The sequence below is a fragment of the Brettanomyces bruxellensis genome, chromosome 8 (assembly GCF_011074885.1).
Source record: "Brettanomyces bruxellensis chromosome 8, complete sequence".
NCBI lineage: Eukaryota > Fungi > Ascomycota > Pichiomycetes > Pichiales > Pichiaceae > Brettanomyces > Brettanomyces bruxellensis.
This window is the reverse complement of record NC_054689.1, coordinates 1,435,241-1,458,475: the sequence shown is the minus strand read 5'-3', so window position 1 is coordinate 1,458,475 and position 23,235 is coordinate 1,435,241. Positions and strand designations below refer to the sequence as shown.

The following is a 23,235-nucleotide window of genomic DNA, read 5'->3' as shown; positions in this document are numbered from 1 at the left end:
ATAAAAAATTATTGTTCGAGCCACTTAGAAAGGTGTCACAATTTAATGCTCATGAACGTATTGTTATAAATTTTTATAGATGTATTCATGAAAGTACATACAAAGTACATACGGAAAAATTACAGGAGTTTGTATTTCAATTAGTGAAAGAAAAATCTTTCACTTAACATCCTAACTGCTGCCATAGTTTATTAGTAGTCATTTTCCAAATTAAGCCACATTTACTAGAAACAGAAAAATTATCACCTAATAACAAGATGTACTACACAGTTACGGGTTAAGTTGATGTATAAATAACCATAGATATTCGGATATTTAAAATCCTCTAAATAAAACGATAACTACTAAATGTTAAAGCAAAAAAAGAAATCAGACACAAACAATGCCAGATTTTGAAACTTCAAGAAATCACCAAGAGGGGGATGCAACAGAAAGAAGAGGATCTTCTACCGAATCTGAATCCTTTGATATTGAAAGCTACCAAAATTCGGAGGGTGCCCCAATTGAAAAGAAATCGCCTCTAGGACATAATGTCACTGCACTCTCAACATTCTACCTTATAATTCAAGGTGTTCTAGGCACAGGAATCTTTGCTACACCGGGAACGGTTTTAAAATCTATGGGGTCCATCGGAGCTACCTATGTTTTATGGGTGGTGGGATTTCTTGTGATTCTTTTTCAGGTGTTTATGTACGTTGAATATGCTTCATATTTTCGTCATAGATCTGGTGCGGAGGTTGTTTATCTAGAACAGGCTTATCCTAAACCAAAATATTTGATACCAGTTCTCTATGCGGCAATGAGTATTTGTCTTTCGTTCGCAACATCATCCGCTATGGCATTTTCAACCTATATTTTTTCAGCAAGTGGACATGATGCCACAGCCTGGGAATTACGTGGACTTGGTGTTTTGTCACTATTCCTTGCTGCAGTAATTACCGCTGCCAACACCAGGGTTGCAATTAGAATAAATAACGTTATTGGATTCATTAAAGTAGGCTTTGTGCTATTCATAGCATTTTCTGGCTTTGCGACGTTGGCCGGATCCACAAAAACACCGAAAGCTGAAGCTCAAGCAGTTTTTAAAGATGCATGGAAGGGAACAACAACGGATGGAAATTCCATTAGTAATGCCATTCTCAAGGTGATCTTCTCTTTTGGCGGAACACCATATGCATTTGGAGTTGTGGCAGAAAGCCATCCAAAAAACACAATCAAGACGTACAGTTGGCTAGTTCCTTTAACGTTGTTCTTTATATTCATCTTATACATCTTATGTGTCACCGCATATTATGCAGGAGTGGCTAACATTGAACAAATAAAAAGCAGTGGAAATTTATTGGCCGCAACTTACTTCGAGAAGATATTCGGTACCGAGGCTGCCGTTAAGGCTGTCTCATCATTTGTTGCAATATCAGCATTTGGACATCTTTTAACTGTGTATATATCTCACTCTAGGGCTCTTCGGGAATGTGGCCGTCAAGGAGTGCTTCCATATCCAAGGCTATGGACCAGCATCAAGCCATTCAAAACTCCTTTGTTTCCAATATTCGTCACTTTTCTTGTTAACTTAATCGTTTTATTGGCCCCTCCACCTGGAGACGCTTACAATCTTGTTGTGGATATGGGATCATATTCCAACTATATCTTTGATGTTCTGTTGGCGGTTGGTTTGTTCAAACTAAGACGACAGAGAAAAAGAAAAGGCTTGGGCTACCTTGAATTTCACTGCCCCACAGCTCTCTTAGTGATCGTCGTACTCTTTGCAATATTTGTCATAGTTATGGCATTCGTTCCCCCGGAAGGTACCCTTATTGGAAGCGATGTGTCGTTTTTCTATGCAGTGTATCCACTTACTACCATTGGAATATTCGCTCTTTGTATTGGATATTATATTGTTTGGGCTTATATTCTTCCAAGAGTATTCAAATACAAGCACCGTATTATTCCGTTCAAGTTAATCAATGGAGAACTGGGCCATAAGATAATTAAGGTTCCGGTGAAGGATGCCAAGAAATGGGATGCAGTACACAAAACTGCACGCCAAACAACGTTGTATGGAAGTGGAGATGATCAGGATGCAAATTCTGATGGGGACAATCACATTCGTACTGACACAGAAATAGAACGTAACATTTACACCATCGACACTGGTTCCTCATCAAAGAAAAATGCCAGCTGACTATTACAACTAAGCCAGCTTATGTTATGTTCTACGACAACTAGCTGTTAATCCCATACATATTTATTTGTTCTGTATCGTATTATACATTTAACTTTATTACTTAATTGTATCTCTTTCTCTTGTGTGACTTTGGCTTTGATGTGCTTGACCCAATTGTGATGTTAACTTTAGGTGGCACAGAAAATCCAAACGAGCGTCCCACTTTCACAAGATCCAATTTATCGACCTTGTACACAGTTTTCAAATGATGAGATGCATATGCTTGTAAATATGCTCTATAACCGTCCTTAGCAGCTTGATGAAGCCAATAATTATTCTTGATAAGCTTCTCTAACTGTGACTGTATATTGGCTATCTTACTTGGTGGAAACTCATATTCATTCAATGGAACTTTTGCGGCTTTCAAATATCGAAGGAAACCTAACTCTTGAGGTATAAGAAACATTAAAGATTTACCTTTACCCTTTGTACCTCTAGCAGTCCTACCAACTCTATGAATATAGTCTCTTGGATCATCTGGAGGATCATACTGAATAATCCAATCAACGTCTGGAATATCTAAACCTCTTGCAGCCACATCTGTTGAAAGCAAAATGCCACGCTTTGCATTGCAAAACTCAAAGAATGTGTTTGTACGCTTTTGCTGCTTTTGCTTGCCATGCAACGATAAAGCGGGAATATCAATATAATTCAAAAGCTCTGCAAAGTATTTCACACAGTTACATGACGAAAAAAAGACTATAATCTTCTTTTTGCGCATATTTCTTTTGAGGAACGAGAACAATAACAGAAAACGCTGGTCAGACTCACAAACAACATAACCTTGCTCAAGACCAGAAACAGTAGCGGCTTCTTTTCTTTCACTCACATTAATGTACACAGGAGCTTTTTTCAAAGCAGCACGAGCCAAGTCCTCAACTTTAGTCGTCTGTGTTGCAGAGAAAAGCATAGTCTGACGATCTTCGTTTGGGAGAATCTTGACAATTTGTCGGATTTCATCCTCGAAACCAATTTCCAAGATACGATCGGCCTCGTCAAAAATAAGAGTTCTCAAATTCTTGAACACGAAACCTCTAGTATTTTGCAAATGATCCAACAATCTACCAGGGGTTGCAATCAAAAGGTTGACACCCTTTGCTAATTTTTCAGCCTCCTGTCTTCTGTTGGCACCACCTATGACAATTCCCAATGTCTGCGAATGATGTGCCATTAATTCACGAGCGACACCAAATATTTGAAGAGCCAACTCCCTTGTTGGAGTAATAACAATAGCTCCTGTTCCATTTCTTGGCTTAAACTTCAAGGAATACAACAATTCAATAGCAGGTATTAGGAAGGCCAAAGTTTTTCCAGATCCAGTCTTGGCGGCACCTAAAACATCTTTACCTGTAAGTAACACCGGAATAGTCTTAGACTGAACCTCTGTCATTGTGGTAAAACCCATATCCTTGATACCTTGCAGTGTTGGCTCTGACATCTTTAGATCTGAAAATTTCTCAGTTGTGACAGCATCGTTATCATGCTTTTCTGGCTTTGTGACACTAGATTCATTTTTAACCTCTGCAGCAGCATTGCCAACCTTACTATCTTTGGTATCTTTGCTTGCTTTTATATTATTCTCTTTCTCTAGAAGTTTTTCCACATCAGAATACTCCTGATCAATCTTTTCAACAACTTTATCAGTATCTGAATCCTCTGCTGAATTGTTGGTAGTGGAAACCTTTGGCTTTTTGGAGGTACTCTGGGACTCACCCTTAGACTTTCTCTTGACTGCAGTTCTTGCCATAATTATATAAAGTATATTACTTCCAATATCAAACAAACAAGAAGACAGTTTACCGAATATCAAGTTCGTTTAGCATCCAAGGATTTAAGTTTGCAGAGTGCGCACATCTACATGCACTAATATAATAGATGTGAAGTGAAAAAAATTTTTCTCTATTTTTTTAATTTTTTTTTATTTTATATATATATTTTTTTCAATTTCCTTTTCCCGTCAAAATCAGAAGAGATTTCATGGATGGTGTTGCTGGTTGATAGTAATGATAACTACTAACCTGCTCAATGTTTAATCGGTGAACACAGTGTAGATATAAATTCTACATTTCAAGTATCAAGCAAAGACATAATAATAAATGTGAAATATTCGATCTGCAAATGTTTCAACTTCGGAGAGGAATTTTTATTTTTCTGAAAATTGTATACATCATAATTGTAGGCCACAGAATAGATGGGAATGCAATTATAAGGACTAACAAGGATTCAAGCCATTTCTGAAGTAAATAATACATTCATTTCAATTTATTTGACACAATAAACTTTATTTTTTGGTCATGTACAATAGAGGACTAATGTTAAAATATTACTGTAGGTATAAATATGTCGGCAAACGGATCATCGGTAAATGAAATAGGGATACTCAATCAATCAATAAATAACCCTAGTTCGCTAGTTCATTCCTCACCAAAAAAATTATATGGGAGTCGAGGCTAAAATTCGAGCCGTAGTAATAAACGTTGCTCGTTATCTATATTAACATTCTCTATTAATTTTTTCACTCTTCTGCTTAATATATACCATCTCTCATTTCATTTTAACATTATTGACTCCAAAAACGTTCATATCAGAACTATAATGAGTGCGGTAAGTACACGAATGATCAAAGCGGTGGGTAAAACATAAAATAGAGAAGTTTCTTACCGATCGGATATCCAATCCTTCATAACTTTTATGAATATTAGTACTAACGATGCTTTACTTTACTGAAGTCAAGAGAGTTTAGACTTGTGGTCGTGGGTCCTCCAGTTGTGGGTAAATCTGCCCTTACAATCCGGTTGACCCAATCAGAATTTGCGACGGAATATGATCCCACTATTGAAGACTCCTACCGTCATTACTGTGAAGTCAATGGCATTCAGACCTCTCTTGATATTTTGGATACCGCTGGTCAGGAGGAGTATTCTTCTATGAGAGATCTCTACATGAAAACTGGTGAAGGATTCCTACTGGTTTTCAGTTTGGTGGATAGACATTCTTTTGAGGAGATCAGCACTTTTTACAACCAAATTATGCGAGTCAAAGGTGAACAGGTTAGCTTTGTTCCTTTGATGCTCGTCGGCAACAAAAACGATCTCGAAGAGGAAAGACAAATATCTAAAGAGGAAGGTGTGTCGCTTGCCAAAAAATTCAATGCTGCATATATTGAAACATCGGCAAAGACGGGTGAGAATGTTACCGAGGCTTTTCATGGCTTGGTGAAGGTCATTATGCACAACTCAGTTCTTGGATCAGGTGTTGCCGGAACATTATATCCAAGTGCGAAGGAAGAGAGGGATGCAGAGTTGCACGAGGCCTCAGAGAGAAGGAAGGAATTAAAAAAGCAAAAGAAGAATGGAACATACCAAGAAACAGGAGAGGAAATTGCAGATCAAACAAAGGGAGCATTAAACAAAGCTACTGGAAGCAAAGCCGCCAATTCTTCAGGGGACGGACCTGCTAATGCAAAACAATCCGAGAAAGAAAGTGGCGGATGCTGTACGATCATGTAATATCGGAAGTAAACAATAATAAGACCAATAGCGAACAATTTGGACTTGAACATTAGTTTCTCTGTGTGGAGAAAATAATAGCTTTGAACATACGTACATAATATATGACGAAAAAGAAGATACTTTTCTTTTATTGTAATAGTTCAATAGTGATAAACAAGAACAACAAAACAGCAAACAAATAAAAGGAGACGATAAAACTAGCCGATAACTTAAATAGTAATCTCACCAGAAAACAACGACGAACAGAATAAAAAAAAAAGGAAGGGGCAAAAATATATGGGAGAAGAGAAAAGAGGAAAGTTTTATGCGATAAGCAAAGAAGCACCTGATCTGATCCACAGAGATTTACATAGGTAGGTACTTAGGTACTTATGAAGAAGACAAACAAATCGACAAAAATGCATGCTCGGCATTTAGCTTAATTCAACAAAGGTTCGCTTTCAGCTTCGGCTTTGTTAGCGGTCTTTGAAACGGTATCCTTGATATCGGCAGCAGCAGATGAAACAGTCTCCTTAATTTCAGTAGCCTTTGGTGGCTTCTCGACAGAAGGTGTAGATTCAACCGTAGAACCAGCAGTTCTAACAGGGATCTTTGACTTAATAAATTCTGTAAGTGGAGCGATCTTCTCCTCAACCTTCTTCAAATGTGGCTCAGCCTGGGTCTTAATGGACTTGTATGCACTCAAAGACTTCGATTTGGCCAATTCAGAGTACTGCTTCACTGAAGAGTCAACAAGCTCCTTGTTCGAAGCGTAAGCGGCAGGCAAAGTAAATGCCAAAACAGTGGTGGTGAAAGCAATTGTCCAAACACTCAAGAAAGATGTCAATTGATATAGAACGTAGGAAACAATTGCAGCCTTCAACGTAGTTTCAATATTGACTGAGGTGAAGAGGTTCTGCAATTTGATCTCGGCATCCTTGAATGCTTTGGCGAAGATCTGAGCATGAGCCTCCAAGAAATCGCCAATGTGAGTGGTTTGTGCAGGCTTGAATCTAGAAATGAAACCCTCACCTGTGGCAACCTTGCCAACATATTCAGCAAGAGCAGATGCTGCTAGAACAATTGCAGAAAGATAGAAGAACCAGCTGACGAAGTCGGTGTAGCGATACACCAATAGACCACCGAGGATACTACCGCTAACCTTGGCAGAGGCAATTGGATCTTTCCAGCTTAAAAGATCGGTACCAGTAAGTCTTGTGCATGCTGGGCAAGCACTCTTAGAAGAAGTGGCTTTCTTTGGAGCGGCGGTTGAAGACATTGCGTTGAATAATTTAAGATGAAAAATAAAGCGATTATACCCTTTTTATCAAATGTAATTTCTTGGCGGGACTGCGAACTTGTTGGTCACAAGATAGTATTGTTGGGTATGTGCAATGATATATATAAAATGTGAAAAAGATTGGATTTGCTTGACGGGAAAAAAAAATTTCGTAAAAAGTGGAAGCAGGTGAGGTGAAGCCAAGGTAAAAGGAAAAAATGCGCTGCTTTAAAAGGGGGGAAATTACGGTGGACGATAAAAAAAGTTCGGCACAATTCGCTATATAAAATATTTTTCGCGATAAAGATGGAAAGGTCGTCTAATTTTCTTTCTGCATTTCACATTCTATTATGTACATTTTTTCTTATTATATAAACCTGTCCAGTTTTCCTTTACCTCCAGCGAATACCATTGATAAAAAACTTTGAATGAATCCTTTAGAAAAAGGAGAACGTGTTTAAATGGAGTGCTAGAAATGATTAACACGTCGTTAATGTAATGTACACTTGCTATCTTTACAGTTGGATCAAAGAACAGGTCATCAAAAGTTTGACTTTAAGAACACCTATAGAATAAAAGCAGGTCTCTCTAACTCGAAGATCCACACGCAATCATTTCTGGTGGAAAGAATTCATCTTTTAAAAATTAATGCCCAACAGACAATTAAGGATGCCCACAATATAATACATGATCAAATCATTTATAAAAATTGCCTTGCTTCATATGCTGTAGACACAGATGTGGATGATGCTCTCATTCAAACATATAATTATACATCCTTAAGCATAATCGATTTGCTTCACATTTAAAAATTAATGTTTAATGAAGCATTTGATCTGCGAGGATATATATTTACTTGATGGGATATCCCGAAAATTTAGAATCCGCTGTTTACGCTACTGCTAGTAACGATTAAACTTCACTTGCTGTCTTTAGCAGAATAACCTTTTATACAGTTATGCTTATTTTTCCATCAGTCTAATTATAAAGCACTCAGTCTAATACAATAGCTAAATCGGAATGAGTTTTGGCAGTCGTTGGTCCCCCCGTAGATCGAATCGCATGATTTCCTGGGCAGTGCTGCCGCACCTGAAAAAAATCAAAGCTAGAATTTGAAAATTCTTGATCTAGTTGCAATAGGTGGGTTTCCCGACATGAACAATAAAAGTACATCAGTTGAAACAACCAGAGAATGTTTCTACGAGTATCAAGAAGACTTCTTTCTACAGATGCAAAGCTTTTAAAATTCACAACATCCCCGGGATATATACAGTGTCAACCTGGACCAGATGATGACATTATTGTTTCGATGTCTTCCGGAGTGGATTCATCAGTGGCAGCACTGATGTACTCACAGAAATACAGAAATGTGCGAGGAATATTTATGGCTAATTGGTCATCATCAGCAGATGGAAATGTAGGATCTGGCTGTAATCGGGATGATGGTTCGAAGGGTCAAAATTCCAGTTGTACAATTGATAAAGATTGGCATGAGGTCCAGGCGACTTGCAATCAGTTGGGAATACCATGTGAAAGAGTTAGTTTTGAGAAGGAGTACTGGATGGATGTGTTTGAACCAATGCTGAAAATGTATGAACGTGGGCTTACACCAAATCCGGATGTTGGATGCAACAAATACGTGAAATTTGGAGCGATGATCGCACATTTAGAGAAGTACTATAAAAGTAAGATCAAGAACGACAAGAAATGGTGGCTTGTCACCGGACACTACTGTCGGGTACTGAAACATATTGAAACGGGGGAAAATCACATGTTCCGTGCGGCCTACCGACCGAAAGACCAATCATATTATTTATCTCAGGTTCCAGAATCTGTGTTGGATCGCATTCTTTTACCGATTGGACATTATACAAAGCCAGAGGTGAGGAAAATTGCAAACGATCACGGGCTTGTAACAAGTCAAAAGCCGGATTCTCAAGGGTTATGCTTTGTCTCACCGCAAAAGAAATTCAGTGATTTTTTGGATGAGTATCTTGAACCAAATCCTGGTAATATTGTCGACAGGGAGGGTCATATTTGGGGTATGCATAAAGGATTGTGGCATGCCACGATTGGTCAACGATGCGGAATCAGTTTACCACAAGGAGATCCAAAATACAAGGGAATATGGCTTGTTTGTGGCAAAAACATTTCTAAGAATGAACTAATAATAGCTAAGAAGTCAGATAAACATGCATTTGAACGTACGGAAATCAAGGTAAGAGACTGGAATTGGATCAACAAAGGTTTAAATATTGAAAAAGTTTCCAGAATGCCAGATTTAAATTGTCAAACACGATCGTTACAGACGGATTATAAAGTTGCCTTTCTAGGATTAGACGGTAAAGACAACAATGCACTGCTTTTCAAACTCGATAAGCCTGTTTTTGGCGTCGCTCCCGGACAAAACATGGTTCTTTATCAAGGTAATCGTGTACTTGGATGTGGAACTATCTGCTGAAAAAAAAAAATGGGATTCTCTTTTCTACTTATCAAGCTTTATTCCATTATCCTGTATATATTATAATGCTAATCATTAATCATTAAGCCTCGAAAACCCCGTTACTGTGTAGTGTTCGGAGAAGAATTGCCAGGAGAATTGTCTTCTGGTAGCTTATCGGATAATTTCTTGAGTCTTTCTTGCACCTCCACAAGAAATAAATTCTGTTCATACGTATTTGAAATATCCAGCTCAAGTAGATGAAAGCACTTTTGGACACCTTTACAATATTGCGAATATATACGAGTATCATATTGTTCTAATATATTCATGGGTGATATGTTCATTTCCAACTTTACGCGCGAAATTTCAGCATGTGTTGCTTTAAACTTCTCCAGCACATTAACAAGTGATTCGATATGTTCAACTGCGGCAAGAAATTTGGAGAATTGTTGTCCCTGACTAAGAATCACCAATTTTTTATCTTGAATGCTCATGTCTTCATTAATGTCCGGAAAATCTTTCAGAAGATCACTATTGGGATCAACTGGAATATCAAAATACTCATTCAGATTCTTTAGATTATCAATCAGTCGTCCCAATTCCCCTAATTTGTTGAGATCCGATCGTAATCTACGAATTGTAACTGAAAAGCTTTCTCCTTGCAAACCATCTAGTTTTGATTCGAGTATTTTTAATCGAAAATCAAGGGCCTCAAATGCAAAGTCATCCATCTAAATAGAACTAGCTAAATAATAATGAAATGTCAAGTTAATGAAAAGAGAGTAATTAACTAAAACGAAGAGATAATGTCTGAGTAAATATTATAATTTCGACTAGTGAGTATAAACATTCCTTATCGCCACACCACCTCCTTACATTACTATCACGATTCAGACGGCCACGCATAGCATACAGTTCACAAATTTTTTTCCCCTTATATTTTAGCGTAAACGGAAGAAGCGGTGTTTATTTTATTTCACATAATCTAAGGTAAGGGTGAAAATATGCCGAAACCAAGAATATGGCTGGAGTGCGTGAGAAAAAAAAAGAGTAAATAATTGCAGTAAGTGAGTGAGCGAATGCAAGGAATTATGAATTTTAGCCCCGTTTATTAACCTAAATGCCCACCTTTTTTCCTTTTCCAACATTTACTTAGGTCGACAACTGTCAATTGACTACATCATATAAATAATTATTAACAAAATGGTAAGTTGTTAAAACATCATGGACTACCGAAGTTATCGTTTTGGAGAAAAATGAATGCAGAGATAGAACAATTATATCTTTAACTTTTAAGAGATCGCAATTCAATAAATACTAACTAGCTTCTTGTTATTTAATTATAAAGTCCAGATCAGGGTAAGCCTTTTCTTTCGTCTTTTAATTTTCCTCTTAATATTAGTTTAGTTACTAACATAAAATATTCAAACAGAGTCGGTGTTTCAGATGACGCTCTAGAAGCCTTCAATGACTTGAAGCTTGGAAAGAAGTACAAGTACATTATCTACAAGATTAGTGACGACAAGACTAAAATTATCGTTGACAAGACTTCCACAGATCCATCTTACGATAAGTTTTTGGAGGAACTTCCAGAGAACGACTGTAAGTACGCTGTTTACGACTTTGAGTACGAGCTAGGTCAGGGTGAAGGTAAGAGAAACAAGATTGTCTTTTTCCAATGGTCTCCAGATACTGCATCTATCAGATCTAAGATGGTTTATGCATCTTCCAAGGATGCTTTGAGAAGAGCTCTTAATGGGGTCTCTTCTGATATTCAAGGTACTGACTTTTCAGAGGTTGCGTATGATAGTGTTCTAGAAAAGGTTAGCAGGGGTGCCGGATCTCATTAATTTTTTGCAATGGTGAGTAGCTGGCCTAGTGGATATTTGTCTTTTTTTTATAATTATTTCAACGGTGTGCTTTTCTGCTCATCGCAAATATTGCTTTCAGCTAGGTTTTGTTCCGTTCCTATCTAATGCTTTTCTTTCTGCTTTTTTATTTTATTTTTGGATTTACTTACAACTCTGTATGGTATACACTTATATCATTTTCGTTGGTCCAGACACAAAATAAAGATCTGATATATTTTTACAAACGCGTAGACTCACATGTATCATTCTCGACTATAGCAAAAATTGTTTATTAGCAGAAGCAAATGGCAAGGTGTACAAGTTATCTAGTGTCTAAAAGGTTAAAAAAGTTGGGCCAAAACAAAAAAGGGAAAATACAAATGATTCAAAGCTTAGGAAGACCTGTGTCAGGGTTGAGAATCGACTCAGACACCAGAGTTGGACCCTCACCAACTGATGTTAGAATTACTCTAGAAACTCCTTTGGAGAAAACATCATGGTCAAACTTTTCAATTGGAAACTTCTGGGGAACGCTGAAGCTCATACCAGATTTCTTAGCCCAACCAGGAACAGATCCAAAGAACTCGTGCAACGTTCCTAAAACGATATCTTCATCTTTCTCCTCGTAATAAATAACAGCATTTGGACCGGCATCAAAAGTGTACGCGGCGACATTACGACCATATGCCTCGTTGATGGTAGTAATAACTTTAACAATTCTTTTAGAGGTATCGTTCATGTAGAAGATAGGTGGATACGAATCCAAACAAACAGCATGGAACGAATTTGAGTCCTTCATGGTCAACTCAGCAAAGACACCAAAGTCCCTTGCAAGAATGGCCTTTTTCATCTCTTCGTATCTAGCTGGAACAACCTGTTTCACACGATAGTCAAACAAATCTGATGTCTTGACGGTCAGCTGCATTCCTCCAGTTGATGGAACTTCCTTCTTTGCAGCAGAAACAACCAAAATAGCTGCTCTAATTCCTGGCCAATGTGCTCTAGGTGCAATTTGCACGGCCTTGGAGTCCGATCCGTTATTAAGGGATCCCATTTCCCAAGCGACAAAACCACCATATAGAGATCTACAAGCTGAACCTGATCCTTGACGTGCAATTTTGCTTAACTCTGACCGGTCCAAGTCCAACTGGTAAAGCTTGGCAATGGAGTACACCATAGCTGCATAACCTGCAGCAGAGGATGCCAAACCAGCTGCTGTTGGGAAATTGTTAACACTAACAATGTGCAAAGGTAGAGACGCTATTTTGTCGAGAGAAGGATCTTGCTCTTCTTTTTCAATTCTGCACTTACGCAACAGCTTGAGGCAACTCTGCTGCCTTGGCGAGGAAAGTGACTCCTCATTTCCATTTAAATATAGTGCATCGGATTCAAAGTTTTTGGAGTAGCAGACAGAAGTTGTTGTTTTAAGGTCATCTTGGGAAAGGGTCACACTAATCGAAGAATTAGTAGGGAGGTTGAGGAAACGGTCCCTTTTGCCCCAGTATTTGAGGGTGGCAATATTGACAGGAGCTGTCACAGTAACATGTTTGTTGGCCATATTGCTTGAACACGATCGCTATACTTATAGTTGCTATAAAAAGAGAACGTAACTAACCTGTCATCAGAAAGGAAAAAAATGCATGCATGAAAAGGGCCGATCCTATTTATACTACTTATTTTACAATTTTTTTTTACCCGTGCGATAATAGAAAAAGTAGGAAATGGAAGCGAGGCAGAGAAACTCGGTGATAAATTCTGGCAACATCGAAGTTCTTACTGACTGTATTTAGTACCACCTCAATATTATTAAATACAGATATGTCTGCGCTTAATCAAAGGGCCAAAATATCATGAAAGCTTTTTACTGTAAAAGGAAGGACTATAAAGTGGGATAAAGGAAAGAATTCTTATTTCGAGTGAACATGATGAAATGATGACGTGACAGACTTTGCCAATACCAGAACGTGTGGCAATGATGAAAATAGAACAAACGGACAGTAGAGTGTACAGCTCACAAAAAAAAGTAAAAGCATAAACATAACAAGCAGGGACGGCATATTATAATAAACAATTTGCGGAGTAAGGATAATAAATTATATATCATTCAAAGTCCTAAGACGATTTTTCGCCAACTCTTTCTTGCCCTTGTTGTTGTTGTTGTTGCTGCTGTTGCTGCTGTTGCTCAAGTCTCTGTTGTAAATGCTGCTGTTGTATGATATCCGATTCGTATTGTCCTTGTACCAGATTATCGTTATGCATGGCCTCGGCACCTTCAATTTCATGAAAATCTAAAATTTCACTGTACATCATGATTTTCCAGGTCTCCACCGGAAGGTCTGCATCGTTAAAAGACCAATCAAATCTTTCCTCGGCTATTGGTTCATCTGTTGGATCGTGATATGGAGTCAAGTATTTATGTTCCAAGGCTTCTGCGGCAGTTATTCTTTTTTTAGGGTCAAAAACCAACATTTTCGATAAGAGATCAATTGCATCGGGATCGACGCCCTTAAATCTCTCACTAAATGGGACTGGATCTCTATGAGGAAGGGATTTAACAAAACGTAACGTGTTCTCAGAACATATTGTATCGATAACATCAGGTGGCGGAGAACCAAGAAGTTTTGTAATTATACTAAACTGGTCCACGTGATCTTTACCAGGAAACAAAGGTTTGCCTTCGATCATCTCGGCAAAGATACACCCAGCAGACCATATATCCACCTCGGTGTCGTATTTTTGCCATGTAAGCATGATTTCTGGTGCCCTGTAGTATCTTGTAGAGACGTATCCAGTCATTTGCGGGTCCTGGATTCTTGCAAGACCAAAATCACAAATCTTCAAATCACAGTTTTCATTGATCAAGATATTGCTTGGCTTTAAATCTCTATGAATGACACCCGCAGAATGAACATACTTGAGACCCCTAAGAATTTGGTACAAGAAGTATTGAATGAACTGTTTTTCCAAAGGACGAGATGCCAACAATCTATGCAAGTCGGTACCTTGTAAATCTGTAACAAAATATATGTCTTCCAATGGACTTAGAAAGATGTCCTCTAAAGAAATCAAATTTTCATGCCTGAGGTGATTTAATAGTTTGAGCTCTCTGTATGTTCTCTTGGCTAGCACAGCAGTCGAGAATGGTTTCATAACTTTTTTGATTGCAACATTTTGTCCTGTAAGGTTGTCCTTGGCTGAACAAACAAGGCCAAAAGCACCCATTCCTATAGGTGTCAAATCTGTATACCTTGGTGTAGTCTCGAAGACCGTACCGAAAATCTCGGTCCGCACAAAGTCTTGAGATGCCATCTATTGTAATTTCTTTAGCAGCTACCTAAGGAGATTTGTTTCGTCGAAAATGCTAATATATATGCTGATGATTTGCTAATAGGATAATACACCGGCAAATTCAAAATTACTAATCTTTGTCTAGCTGGGCAGGGCAGTGTACCTGACGAAAGAGGTTGTTGAAATAAAAGCTGAACGGGGAAAAAAGAGAGATGCAGAGAAAAAAACGAAGAAAATGAACAGGAGCAAAAAAATGAAAATAAAGCTTAAGCAGGGATAATTGATCATTAAATCGGCTAAACATGACTGCATATATTACAGTTTTTTGCTTACAATCGAAATTTATTCAGAATTCATATTTCCTGAATATTTATGACGTCAAACTATCACACTGGGAAAGATACATTAAAATCCTGCATTATTTACTGCTCATCTATTTTTTTTGTTTGTTCCTGAATTATTTTTAGTTTATACGATAAAAAAAATAAGGTGCGAAATACCGGCAATTGGACATGAATAAATAACAAAAGGAAATTATATTTGTTGGAAAGTACTCTATAAAATCTTAAAGGAAAGCCAAACAAAATAATCTCAATAAATCGTTGATTGCTTCCTACAACATCCCAAAACTTGTGATTTTTTTATAGGCAATCATTAGTTTATGAATCTTTACACCAAACAAGGCGATTTCGTGTTCCTTTTATTTTTTTTTTCAAAGTAGTAGTAAGTGCTAATACACTTCCTGAGGGTCTAATTTTTTTCTCTCGTCGAATTCTTGTTGATCTGACAAATCGAGAGGAAATAAATAATATATTTGGATACATCTTCATATTAGACCTGTCAATCATAATTGTTAGATCAAGTTGACATTCCATTATTTGACAGCTTAATGCTGATGTCAGTTAACAGCACTCAGCAAACATCAATGCAGGGCACTGCTGTTCAATTTCCTACCCAATCTCCTTCCGATTCGATACTCTCCACGAATCATTCGCAAGAATTGTCCACAAAATCCCTCAATCATAAATTAGAGATGCAACCAAGGAGACAGCGATCACTTTCAAAGACTCAACTTAACTATAACCCGATAAACAGCACGTCAATTGAGCTGTTAAACTCCCCACCTCCACCACATGTAACAAATCAAAATACGACAGGTAGCATCAAAAGATTCCCACAAGATGGAACTAATTTTGAGTTGAATAAAGCATCAGCTAAAGATAGTGACACTGGAGGTGACAAGGAGATGCTTTCCTCGATGGTTTCGGAATCATCTTCACATTCAGAACCCTTGTCCTCATCAATTTCAAAAGATAAACAATGTAAGCAGGTCGCAAATTTAAAAACGTTTGTGCATGTGGTGAAATTGGCCTCCTACGAGAAACCGGAGGAATATTTAAAAATTCTCGCCGTCCCAGAGTCTCCTGATTCATTGAAAATTGGCCGTCAGAATATGCCAAAGGCAACTAATAAAATTACTGATGGCTTCTTTGATTCACGAGTCTTATCGCGTAGCCACGCAGAACTTTTCGTCAGGGATAATAAGCTATACATTAGAGATTTGAAGTCATCAAATGGAACCTTTATAAATAACAAGAAGTTAGATCCTCATAAGGATTATGAGCTGAAAGTTGGTGACAAGCTGGACTTGGGTACTACTTTGGAAAGTCAGGTGGCTCATAAAAAGATTACATGTGTCATTTCTGAGTTCAATTATGTTACTTTACTTGATTACAGAGATTTTGTGAAGAGAGTTTTAGAGAAAGATGATCTGGCATCAAAGAGGTTGCAGTTATTTAACAGCACTGTCGATGCACTTATATTCGGAGAGCTAGTGGATGAAAGGCAAGAAAACGACTCGTTGCTGGCGTTGCTTGGGAATTCTTCCAAAGATGATGAAAATGATCCTGAGAGTTCAACAAGTGGCATTATGAAACGCGATTCAGTTAATAAGAAACAAGTCCCAATTGGTACGAATGTTAAAGAGAACAATCCAACCTTTGTATCGGATTTGAATATTAAGCCATCTAGCAGTATGCAGGATATTATTAGAAAACTGGCCATAGCAGTTAATAACGAATATATTCAACAGCAAAGGTTAAAGCAGATGAATTCATTTATGGAAAATTACAGTTTTTTGTGTTCCCAAAATTTGAACCCGCTCCCGGACAAGAAATGTAATACATTGAAGGAACGTAATTTTGGTGATACTGATATGTCCGAACTTGGAAAATTGAGAAGACAATTCAAATATTTGGAAGAAGATTCCTCATGGAAAGACAACATTATTCGGCATTACCAAAGGATCGAGGAGAAATTACGACAGCAGTTGAAGGAGAAGAGAGAAAATGAAGGAATGATGGAGGAGTACAGGGAGGCTGAAAGGAAATACAGAAATGATATATCTGATCTTGAGAAAAGCTTAGAGACACAGAAGGAACATACGATATTGTTGAAACAAGAAGAAAGCACTTTGAAAGAAGAGAATCAGCACCACTTGACCCAAATAGTTAATCTTCAGGCTGAACTTGAGACCCTACATAAGAAGCTGAATGATCAAGAAGAAAAGACAAAATTGCTTGCTAAAAAAGATGCCAATAAAGTTGTCGATAAGATAACTCCTAAAGCGCAATCATCCGTTGGAAGAATAATATTTGTTTTATCTTTATTGGCTCTTATTGTTGGTATTGTCTGGGCATATTACAAGCCAGGATTTGACCTAATCCATATGAAAAGAGCTGATGTTTAAATACAGCACGATACAGCATATTCTATTTAACTAAGAGTAGGCATTTAATATAAATATGTATTTTTCCCGCATTATTTTTTTCTCTATTCATTTATAATTCAGTCATGACTATGTATAATGTTCTCCTAAATTGTAGTTCATATTCTATTCTCCATGAATTGTAGTATCGAATCATGCTTATTTTTTCATCTCGCATATACCATCAAGCGCTGGAAATTGTGATTCAATCGGACCTTCTCCCGAAAGACTAAAAGTCTCAATTGAACTCACACCTAATCTTTTTGCAATCTGTTTGACGAATAAGTCTGCAACCTTGTCTAATCCAATGGGTAAGGTTCCAAGTTCATTAAGGATGGAGGTTTGCTTAAATTGAGGTAGTCCGCACATTACAAATCTTGGGTCATTTAAATAAGAGAGATCGGTACTGCAATTAATGGAACAGCCATGACAGGTAACGGACCTTCTAACATTCACACCTATCGATGAGATCTTTTTGATGGAGGTACCATTATTGTATATCTCACGTGAATTCACCCACACACCTGTATTTTCGGTTGTTTTTGCTGTTAAATGGAAAGGATCGCCACTCAAAACCCCAATTATACACTTTTCTAGCGTAGAGATATAGCATCTTGAAGTAAGTCCATGAAAATTGGATAACGTTAATATTGGATATATCACTATCTGCCCAGGCCCATGAAAAGTGACTTGACCACCCCTGTTTGTCTGTACAAATTCAACATGTTTTATATCTTCCATTTTTTCAATGTCTCTCAAACCTGTATGCTTTTTCTCTCTTTTACCACCTGTATAGACAGGTTTAAATTCGAAACTCAACACTGTGGGGTAGATCGCAGGTGGCTCAACTTTTGGCAACCTGCCATTTTGAACTATCCTTGGATTCTTTTCTAATATGTGATAGTCTCTATGTGCCATATTCTTCTTCACCAAGTATTCCTGAATTGTATTTGCCTGTTCATACTGTGACAACCCTTTGAAATGTATATGCTTCAAGGTTTTTGCACATAAATTTAGAGGTTCAAATATCTTTGTGCAACTATTGCTACTCATAGTATGTAACAAAGTTAAACGTTTGCTGTGATGATGACAAGAAAGGCTTTAAATCTACGTTAATGTGGTTAACATGCGGATTGGAATATGTCAAGTTGATGAAGAAAGATTAAAAAATCCACTAAGGAGAAAATATTACCAAACGGTTCAACGATTCTTGGAAAAAAAAAAATGTGGGGCACTTGATGCCGGAGAGCCGGGGGACCCACGTTTGGCTTGTTTTTCCGTTTTTATCATTTCGCGACGCGATGTTTTCATTTTTCAGCTTTCGGATAAAGGCGTAGTATATATATGAAATCAGATTGTATACGCCACTTATTGAGAACAAAAGTGCATACCCCGAGAGAAAAACTCCTCTCCCAGGTTTCATAAATGCACGTTCTTTGTGTTGCTGAAAAGCCGTCTATTGCAAATTCCGTCGCACGGACCTTGAGTGGTGGAAATGTGAGAAGTAGAGAAATCAAAGGAAGGAAAGGTCAGTTTGCAAGAAATCTTGATTTCACATTCAACTTCCCATGGATAGGTTCCTGTGATGTGACGATGACATCAGTGGCTGGACACGTTAGCAATATTGATTTTCCAAAAGACTTTTCGTGGGGAAATTGTGAGCCAGTAAGCTTGTTTGATGCTCCTACCATAGTCGAAATAGGAAATCCATTAATTGCGCAGAATATTACTAATGAGGCCCAGCGATGTGATGCTTTAATGATATGGACTGATTGCGATCGTGAGGGAGAATATATTGGTTGGGAGATAGTGCAGCAGGCCAAGATAAAAAACAATCGAATTACACTTGAGAATGCGTACAGAGCACGATTTTCTCACCTTGAACGATCGCACGTTCTTTACGCCGCAAAACATCCAATTAAATTAGATAAAAGAGCAATTGACGCCGTGAAAACACGTATGGAGGTCGATTTGCGAACAGGTGCTTGTCTAACCAGATTTCTTACCACTTTATTCAGAAGAGTGTTAGGACGCGACTCGCCAATGGTTTCTTATGGTACGTGTCAGTTTCCGACATTGGGCTTTGTTGTCGATCGTTATAAAAGAATTAAACTGTTCAAGGAGGAACCATTTTGGTCTATTTCGCTTATTCTAAAGAAGAAGCAGAGACGATGTCCCATGCATTGGGAAAAGAACTGTCTATTTGATAGATTAGTAACGGCATGCATTTATCAGAAATGCTTGAACGCCGACCCAGAATTTGCCACAATAAAAGATATTACCACAAAGCCAACAAGCAACTGGGCACCTTTGCCATTAACTACGGTGGAAATGCAGAAGGATTGTGCAAGATTCTTCAAGCTGACAGCTAAGGATACACTTGCAGCAGCGGAGACATTATATACCAAAGGGTTTATTTCATATCCGAGAACGGAGACTGATACTTTCCCGAAAGCTATGAATTTACAAGAGTTGGTTAAGAAGCAGATTCAAGCACCAAAATGGGGTGAGTATGCCAAGAACTTGCTAGAATCGGGGACTTTTCGCCAGCCGAGAGGTGGCAAGCATAGTGATGATGCTCACCCTCCTATTCATCCAATTATTTTTGTGGGGGAAAATGCAAGCTTGACAGCAGTACAGAAGAAGGTGTATGAGTATGTTGTTCGTCGTTTTTTGGCATGTTGTTCACCCGATGCCAAAGGTTTTAGAACAGTTATTCGAGCGCAATGGGGAAGTGAATTGTTTAGTACGTCTGGACTTGTTGTTAAGGAAAGAGGCTTTTTGGATGTATTCATTTATACAAAGTGGGAGTCATCTGGTCACCAGTTACCAGAGGTAGAACCAAACGAAAAGGTTAAAATATATCAAGCCACAATGACAACTGGGCATACTGCACCGCCCCCAAAGCTGACGGAAACAGAATTAATTGCATTAATGGATGCAAACGGAATTGGAACGGATGCCACAATAGCAGATCACATAGAGAAGATCAAATCCAGGAATTACGTCATTTCACAAAAGGGCGGAAGAGGTAGAGGGAAGAATGCAGTCATAGTACCGACTGAGTTAGGCTATGGCCTTGTTGAAGGATTCAATAAGTTGGGCTTTGACAATATTTCGTTAACAAAACCGTTCCTCAGGAAGGAACTTGAATCTGAGTTGAAAGATATATGTGATGGAAAAGCTCAACGGGTGGATGTACTAACAAAAGCCATTGGTAAGTACAAGGAGGCTTTTGTTCTTATAAACAGGAAAAAGCGGACTCTTTTGGATAGTTATAAAGAAACAATAGCTGCGAACAATTAGCATCGCCGCATAATGTCCCCTGAATATATAGCGATAGGGTTAATATATTATATTCTATTATACAGTAAGTAATTTTGTCGGTCAACACATTTCTAGTGGTGGCGGTATGTCAGGAACTTTTCCAAGATCAAAATGGTCAGCTTTAAAGTATTCAATGATATTACTGGATAAGTCCTTTGTTTCAGTTGGTTTCTCGTCTACCGGAGCTTGTTTGTATTTTGCCATACCATTTCCCAGGTTGTTGGGTTGAATTGTTGTATTTGCAGCGTTTCCTGATTGACCCGGGGATACCTGCTGTCTGCCATTATCATCAGATCCAGTATGATTATTTTGAAATGTGTTTGTCCCTGGACCATTCTGTGAACCAAATGGGCTTTCGTTGCTAGTTGATTGTGTGCCAAATCCAAACCCTGATCCTGTATTTGTAGCGGTACTATTACCAAATGAGGATGGTGTAGTATTGGTCCCAAATTGTGGCTTGCTCACTGAGCCCATACTTCCAAACGGCGACATGCTAGGCTTCTTAGCGTTACTATTATTGCTACCAAACAGTGGGGTATTGGATGCCTTTGCAGCCATTTGCCCAAAGGGTGATGAATTTATGACAGTTTGTTTTGCATTTGCATTTCCAAAAGCAGAATTTGAACCAAAAGTTGACTGAACGTTCGTGGTTTGTGCTGTTGCAAGTTGTCCTCCCCCAGTATTTGCATTAGAAAAAGGGCTGACAGAGTTTTGAGTCGCCGTGTTAAACCCTTTAAACCCTGCTGTACTATTGTTAGCAAATAAATTCTGATTCACGGAATTGGATCCAAATGTTGATGAAGGCTGGAATGACTGCGTACTCTTGAATGAACTAAAGGCGTTACTCGTTGTTTGACCACCCTGAACAAATCTATTTGAAGTAGCATTTTGTTGTCCAAATCCATGTTGTCCAAATCCAGTTCCTGTTTGATTTAAATTTGCTGCTGCAAACGGACTGCTCTGATTACCAAAAGATCCAAAATTGCTGCTCGCACTTCCCGTGGTGCCGAAAGGTGAAGATTGATTTGTGGAAGAGTTTGCAATTGATGAAAACGGACTGTTCGAGAATGATTGCATGGAGTTCGCACCCCTATTTGTAAAACCATGCTGACCGAACATCTTGTTCAAATGTCCGCTTCGAAATGTCTAATGAGTGTACGTATATATATATATATATATATAACAGACACAAATGTAAGCGGGATAAAGTTTCCGCCAGTTGGAATACATCTACTTGATGGATTTAAAAAAAAAAAATATTAACGCAGGAATTGAAAAAGAAATTGAGCAAAAAGTGATTTTGCAAAATCCAAGTTACATATTTTTACTGGATTCACCTAAATCAACTTGAGATTCATCCATCCATAACGAAATTCTAGTTCTAATCAAAAAAAATCGGGTGCTTTGATAAAAGATATCCTGTATCTGGAATGGAATGATTTGCGTTCACTGTTCGGCGCCTGTTTCTTCATTATACGAGAGATATAAGGGAAACCATATACGATTAGCTGTCTGCAACAATTGTCATCAGGTGGCTGATAAGTACATTGAATATGATAAAGTCCTTCTTTTTATAGATTTGATGCTATTGAAGCCTCAACCATACAAGCATACTATATACAACCTCTTGATCATAAATAAAAAGTATGAATGTCCATGCAATGACTTCAGGTTTAAAGATTTGGATACGACAAGGACAAAGCAGAAGAGTATAAAGAATGCGTCTAATAACGATAATCAGACATCTGGAAGCAACTTTTGGAATACGTATGGTTACGTGATTCGATTAACAATCCTCTTGTTTTTATTTGAAGTTTACATTAAATGGGCATACGAGGAAAAGAACTTTGCAGAAAATCCAGCTACAGCCTCCTTTGTCATACAAAAGGTTCTCAATGGTCCCTTACAGTACGTTTTCTTTCTTACGATCACAGCAATTGAAAGCATGTGCTTTAATATCAGCTTGTGCTATCTTTCTCGAGAATATTTATCATTTGGGAAAGGTGCAGACGATCACGAAAAGTATGATTCCAACCTTCAGATTGTTGTCACTGACCCGAAAAAAAATGATCTTTCCGTTTCAGACTTAAAGGAACAATCAACGGCAAAATTTTCTGATAACAAGCTGTCTCTAGAGCGGTCAGTGGCGGTTATCACAACAACGATATTAGTTACAAATATGATCAAGTTGTTTCCTATTGTGATGTTAATTTGGCCATATGATAATCTGATTCTCAACATGACCAGGATTCTTATTCAGTTTGTACACATTGCGATGCTTGTTGAAGGGCTGCATATTGTTTTGCTAGACAACGAGAATAATCATTATTGGAAAATAACATTAGTCGTACTTCTTAGCGAGCTTATAAAATTCGTGGTATCGAATATCATCATCGATTTGGGATTCAAGTATTGGTACGGCATCTCTTGGATAGATCTTTTTACCGATCAGTATACGCAGATAAAAATGAAAGTGCAGTTGGGCGAGAAGCTATTGGATAAGGTTTTGATATATTTGGGATTATAGATAGATTTGATATATTAGTAAAATATTAACAGTACGAGT

At 37.9% G+C, this 23,235-nt stretch overlaps 14 protein-coding genes across 14 annotated transcripts; 7 read left to right on the top strand and 7 right to left on the bottom strand.

Annotated features, from left to right (window-relative positions):
- Positions 1-382: 382 nt before the first annotated feature.
- BRETT_000843 (uncharacterized protein) lies at positions 383-2,182 on the top strand (the record flags this gene model as incomplete). Its single annotated transcript, XM_041279403.1, has 1 exon — positions 383-2,182. The coding sequence occupies one exon, from the start codon at positions 383-385 to the stop codon at positions 2,180-2,182; it is 1,800 nt and encodes a 599-aa protein (XP_041137617.1).
- Positions 2,183-2,285: 103 nt separating this feature from the next.
- HAS1 (ATP-dependent RNA helicase) lies at positions 2,286-3,971 on the bottom strand (the record flags this gene model as incomplete). The annotated part of the gene is made up of 1 exon (XM_041279402.1): positions 2,286-3,971. One exon carries the CDS (start codon positions 3,969-3,971, stop codon positions 2,286-2,288), a length of 1,686 nt encoding a protein of 561 aa, XP_041137616.1.
- A 593-nt stretch (positions 3,972-4,564) lies between these two features.
- BRETT_000841 (uncharacterized protein) lies at positions 4,565-5,733 on the top strand (the record flags this gene model as incomplete). The annotated part of the gene is made up of 3 exons (XM_041279401.1): positions 4,565-4,585; positions 4,813-4,852; positions 4,961-5,733. 3 exons carry the CDS (start codon positions 4,565-4,567, stop codon positions 5,731-5,733), a joined length of 834 nt encoding a protein of 277 aa, XP_041137615.1.
- Positions 5,734-6,154: 421 nt separating this feature from the next.
- BRETT_000840 (uncharacterized protein) lies at positions 6,155-6,994 on the bottom strand (the record flags this gene model as incomplete). The annotated part of the gene is made up of 1 exon (XM_041279400.1): positions 6,155-6,994. One exon carries the CDS (start codon positions 6,992-6,994, stop codon positions 6,155-6,157), a length of 840 nt encoding a protein of 279 aa, XP_041137614.1.
- Positions 6,995-8,186: 1,192 nt separating this feature from the next.
- BRETT_000839 (uncharacterized protein) lies at positions 8,187-9,455 on the top strand (the record flags this gene model as incomplete). The annotated part of the gene is made up of 1 exon (XM_041279399.1): positions 8,187-9,455. The coding sequence occupies one exon, from the start codon at positions 8,187-8,189 to the stop codon at positions 9,453-9,455; it is 1,269 nt and encodes a 422-aa protein (XP_041137613.1).
- A 101-nt stretch (positions 9,456-9,556) lies between these two features.
- Positions 9,557-10,168, bottom strand: BRETT_000838 (uncharacterized protein; the record flags this gene model as incomplete). The annotated part of the gene is made up of 1 exon (XM_041279398.1): positions 9,557-10,168. The coding sequence occupies one exon, from the start codon at positions 10,166-10,168 to the stop codon at positions 9,557-9,559; it is 612 nt and encodes a 203-aa protein (XP_041137612.1).
- Positions 10,169-10,640: 472 nt separating this feature from the next.
- On the top strand, positions 10,641-11,287 carry COF1 (cofilin; the record flags this gene model as incomplete). The annotated part of the gene is made up of 3 exons (XM_041279397.1): positions 10,641-10,643; positions 10,786-10,796; positions 10,870-11,287. The coding sequence occupies 3 exons, from the start codon at positions 10,641-10,643 to the stop codon at positions 11,285-11,287; spliced, it is 432 nt and encodes a 143-aa protein (XP_041137611.1).
- Positions 11,288-11,672: 385 nt separating this feature from the next.
- Positions 11,673-12,845, bottom strand: MVD1 (diphosphomevalonate decarboxylase; the record flags this gene model as incomplete). Its single annotated transcript, XM_041279396.1, has 1 exon — positions 11,673-12,845. The coding sequence occupies one exon, from the start codon at positions 12,843-12,845 to the stop codon at positions 11,673-11,675; it is 1,173 nt and encodes a 390-aa protein (XP_041137610.1).
- A 554-nt stretch (positions 12,846-13,399) lies between these two features.
- HOG1 (MAPK protein hog1) lies at positions 13,400-14,596 on the bottom strand (the record flags this gene model as incomplete). The annotated part of the gene is made up of 1 exon (XM_041279395.1): positions 13,400-14,596. One exon carries the CDS (start codon positions 14,594-14,596, stop codon positions 13,400-13,402), a length of 1,197 nt encoding a protein of 398 aa, XP_041137609.1.
- A 904-nt stretch (positions 14,597-15,500) lies between these two features.
- On the top strand, positions 15,501-17,324 carry BRETT_000834 (uncharacterized protein; the record flags this gene model as incomplete). The annotated part of the gene is made up of 1 exon (XM_041279394.1): positions 15,501-17,324. The coding sequence occupies one exon, from the start codon at positions 15,501-15,503 to the stop codon at positions 17,322-17,324; it is 1,824 nt and encodes a 607-aa protein (XP_041137608.1).
- A 177-nt stretch (positions 17,325-17,501) lies between these two features.
- Positions 17,502-18,395, bottom strand: BRETT_000833 (uncharacterized protein; the record flags this gene model as incomplete). The annotated part of the gene is made up of 1 exon (XM_041279393.1): positions 17,502-18,395. One exon carries the CDS (start codon positions 18,393-18,395, stop codon positions 17,502-17,504), a length of 894 nt encoding a protein of 297 aa, XP_041137607.1.
- A 372-nt stretch (positions 18,396-18,767) lies between these two features.
- On the top strand, positions 18,768-20,648 carry BRETT_000832 (uncharacterized protein; the record flags this gene model as incomplete). Its single annotated transcript, XM_041279392.1, has 1 exon — positions 18,768-20,648. One exon carries the CDS (start codon positions 18,768-18,770, stop codon positions 20,646-20,648), a length of 1,881 nt encoding a protein of 626 aa, XP_041137606.1.
- Positions 20,649-20,729: 81 nt separating this feature from the next.
- On the bottom strand, positions 20,730-21,788 carry BRETT_000831 (uncharacterized protein; the record flags this gene model as incomplete). The annotated part of the gene is made up of 1 exon (XM_041279391.1): positions 20,730-21,788. One exon carries the CDS (start codon positions 21,786-21,788, stop codon positions 20,730-20,732), a length of 1,059 nt encoding a protein of 352 aa, XP_041137605.1.
- Positions 21,789-22,104: 316 nt separating this feature from the next.
- BRETT_000830 (uncharacterized protein) lies at positions 22,105-23,196 on the top strand (the record flags this gene model as incomplete). The annotated part of the gene is made up of 1 exon (XM_041279390.1): positions 22,105-23,196. The coding sequence occupies one exon, from the start codon at positions 22,105-22,107 to the stop codon at positions 23,194-23,196; it is 1,092 nt and encodes a 363-aa protein (XP_041137604.1).
- Positions 23,197-23,235: the final 39 nt, after the last annotated feature.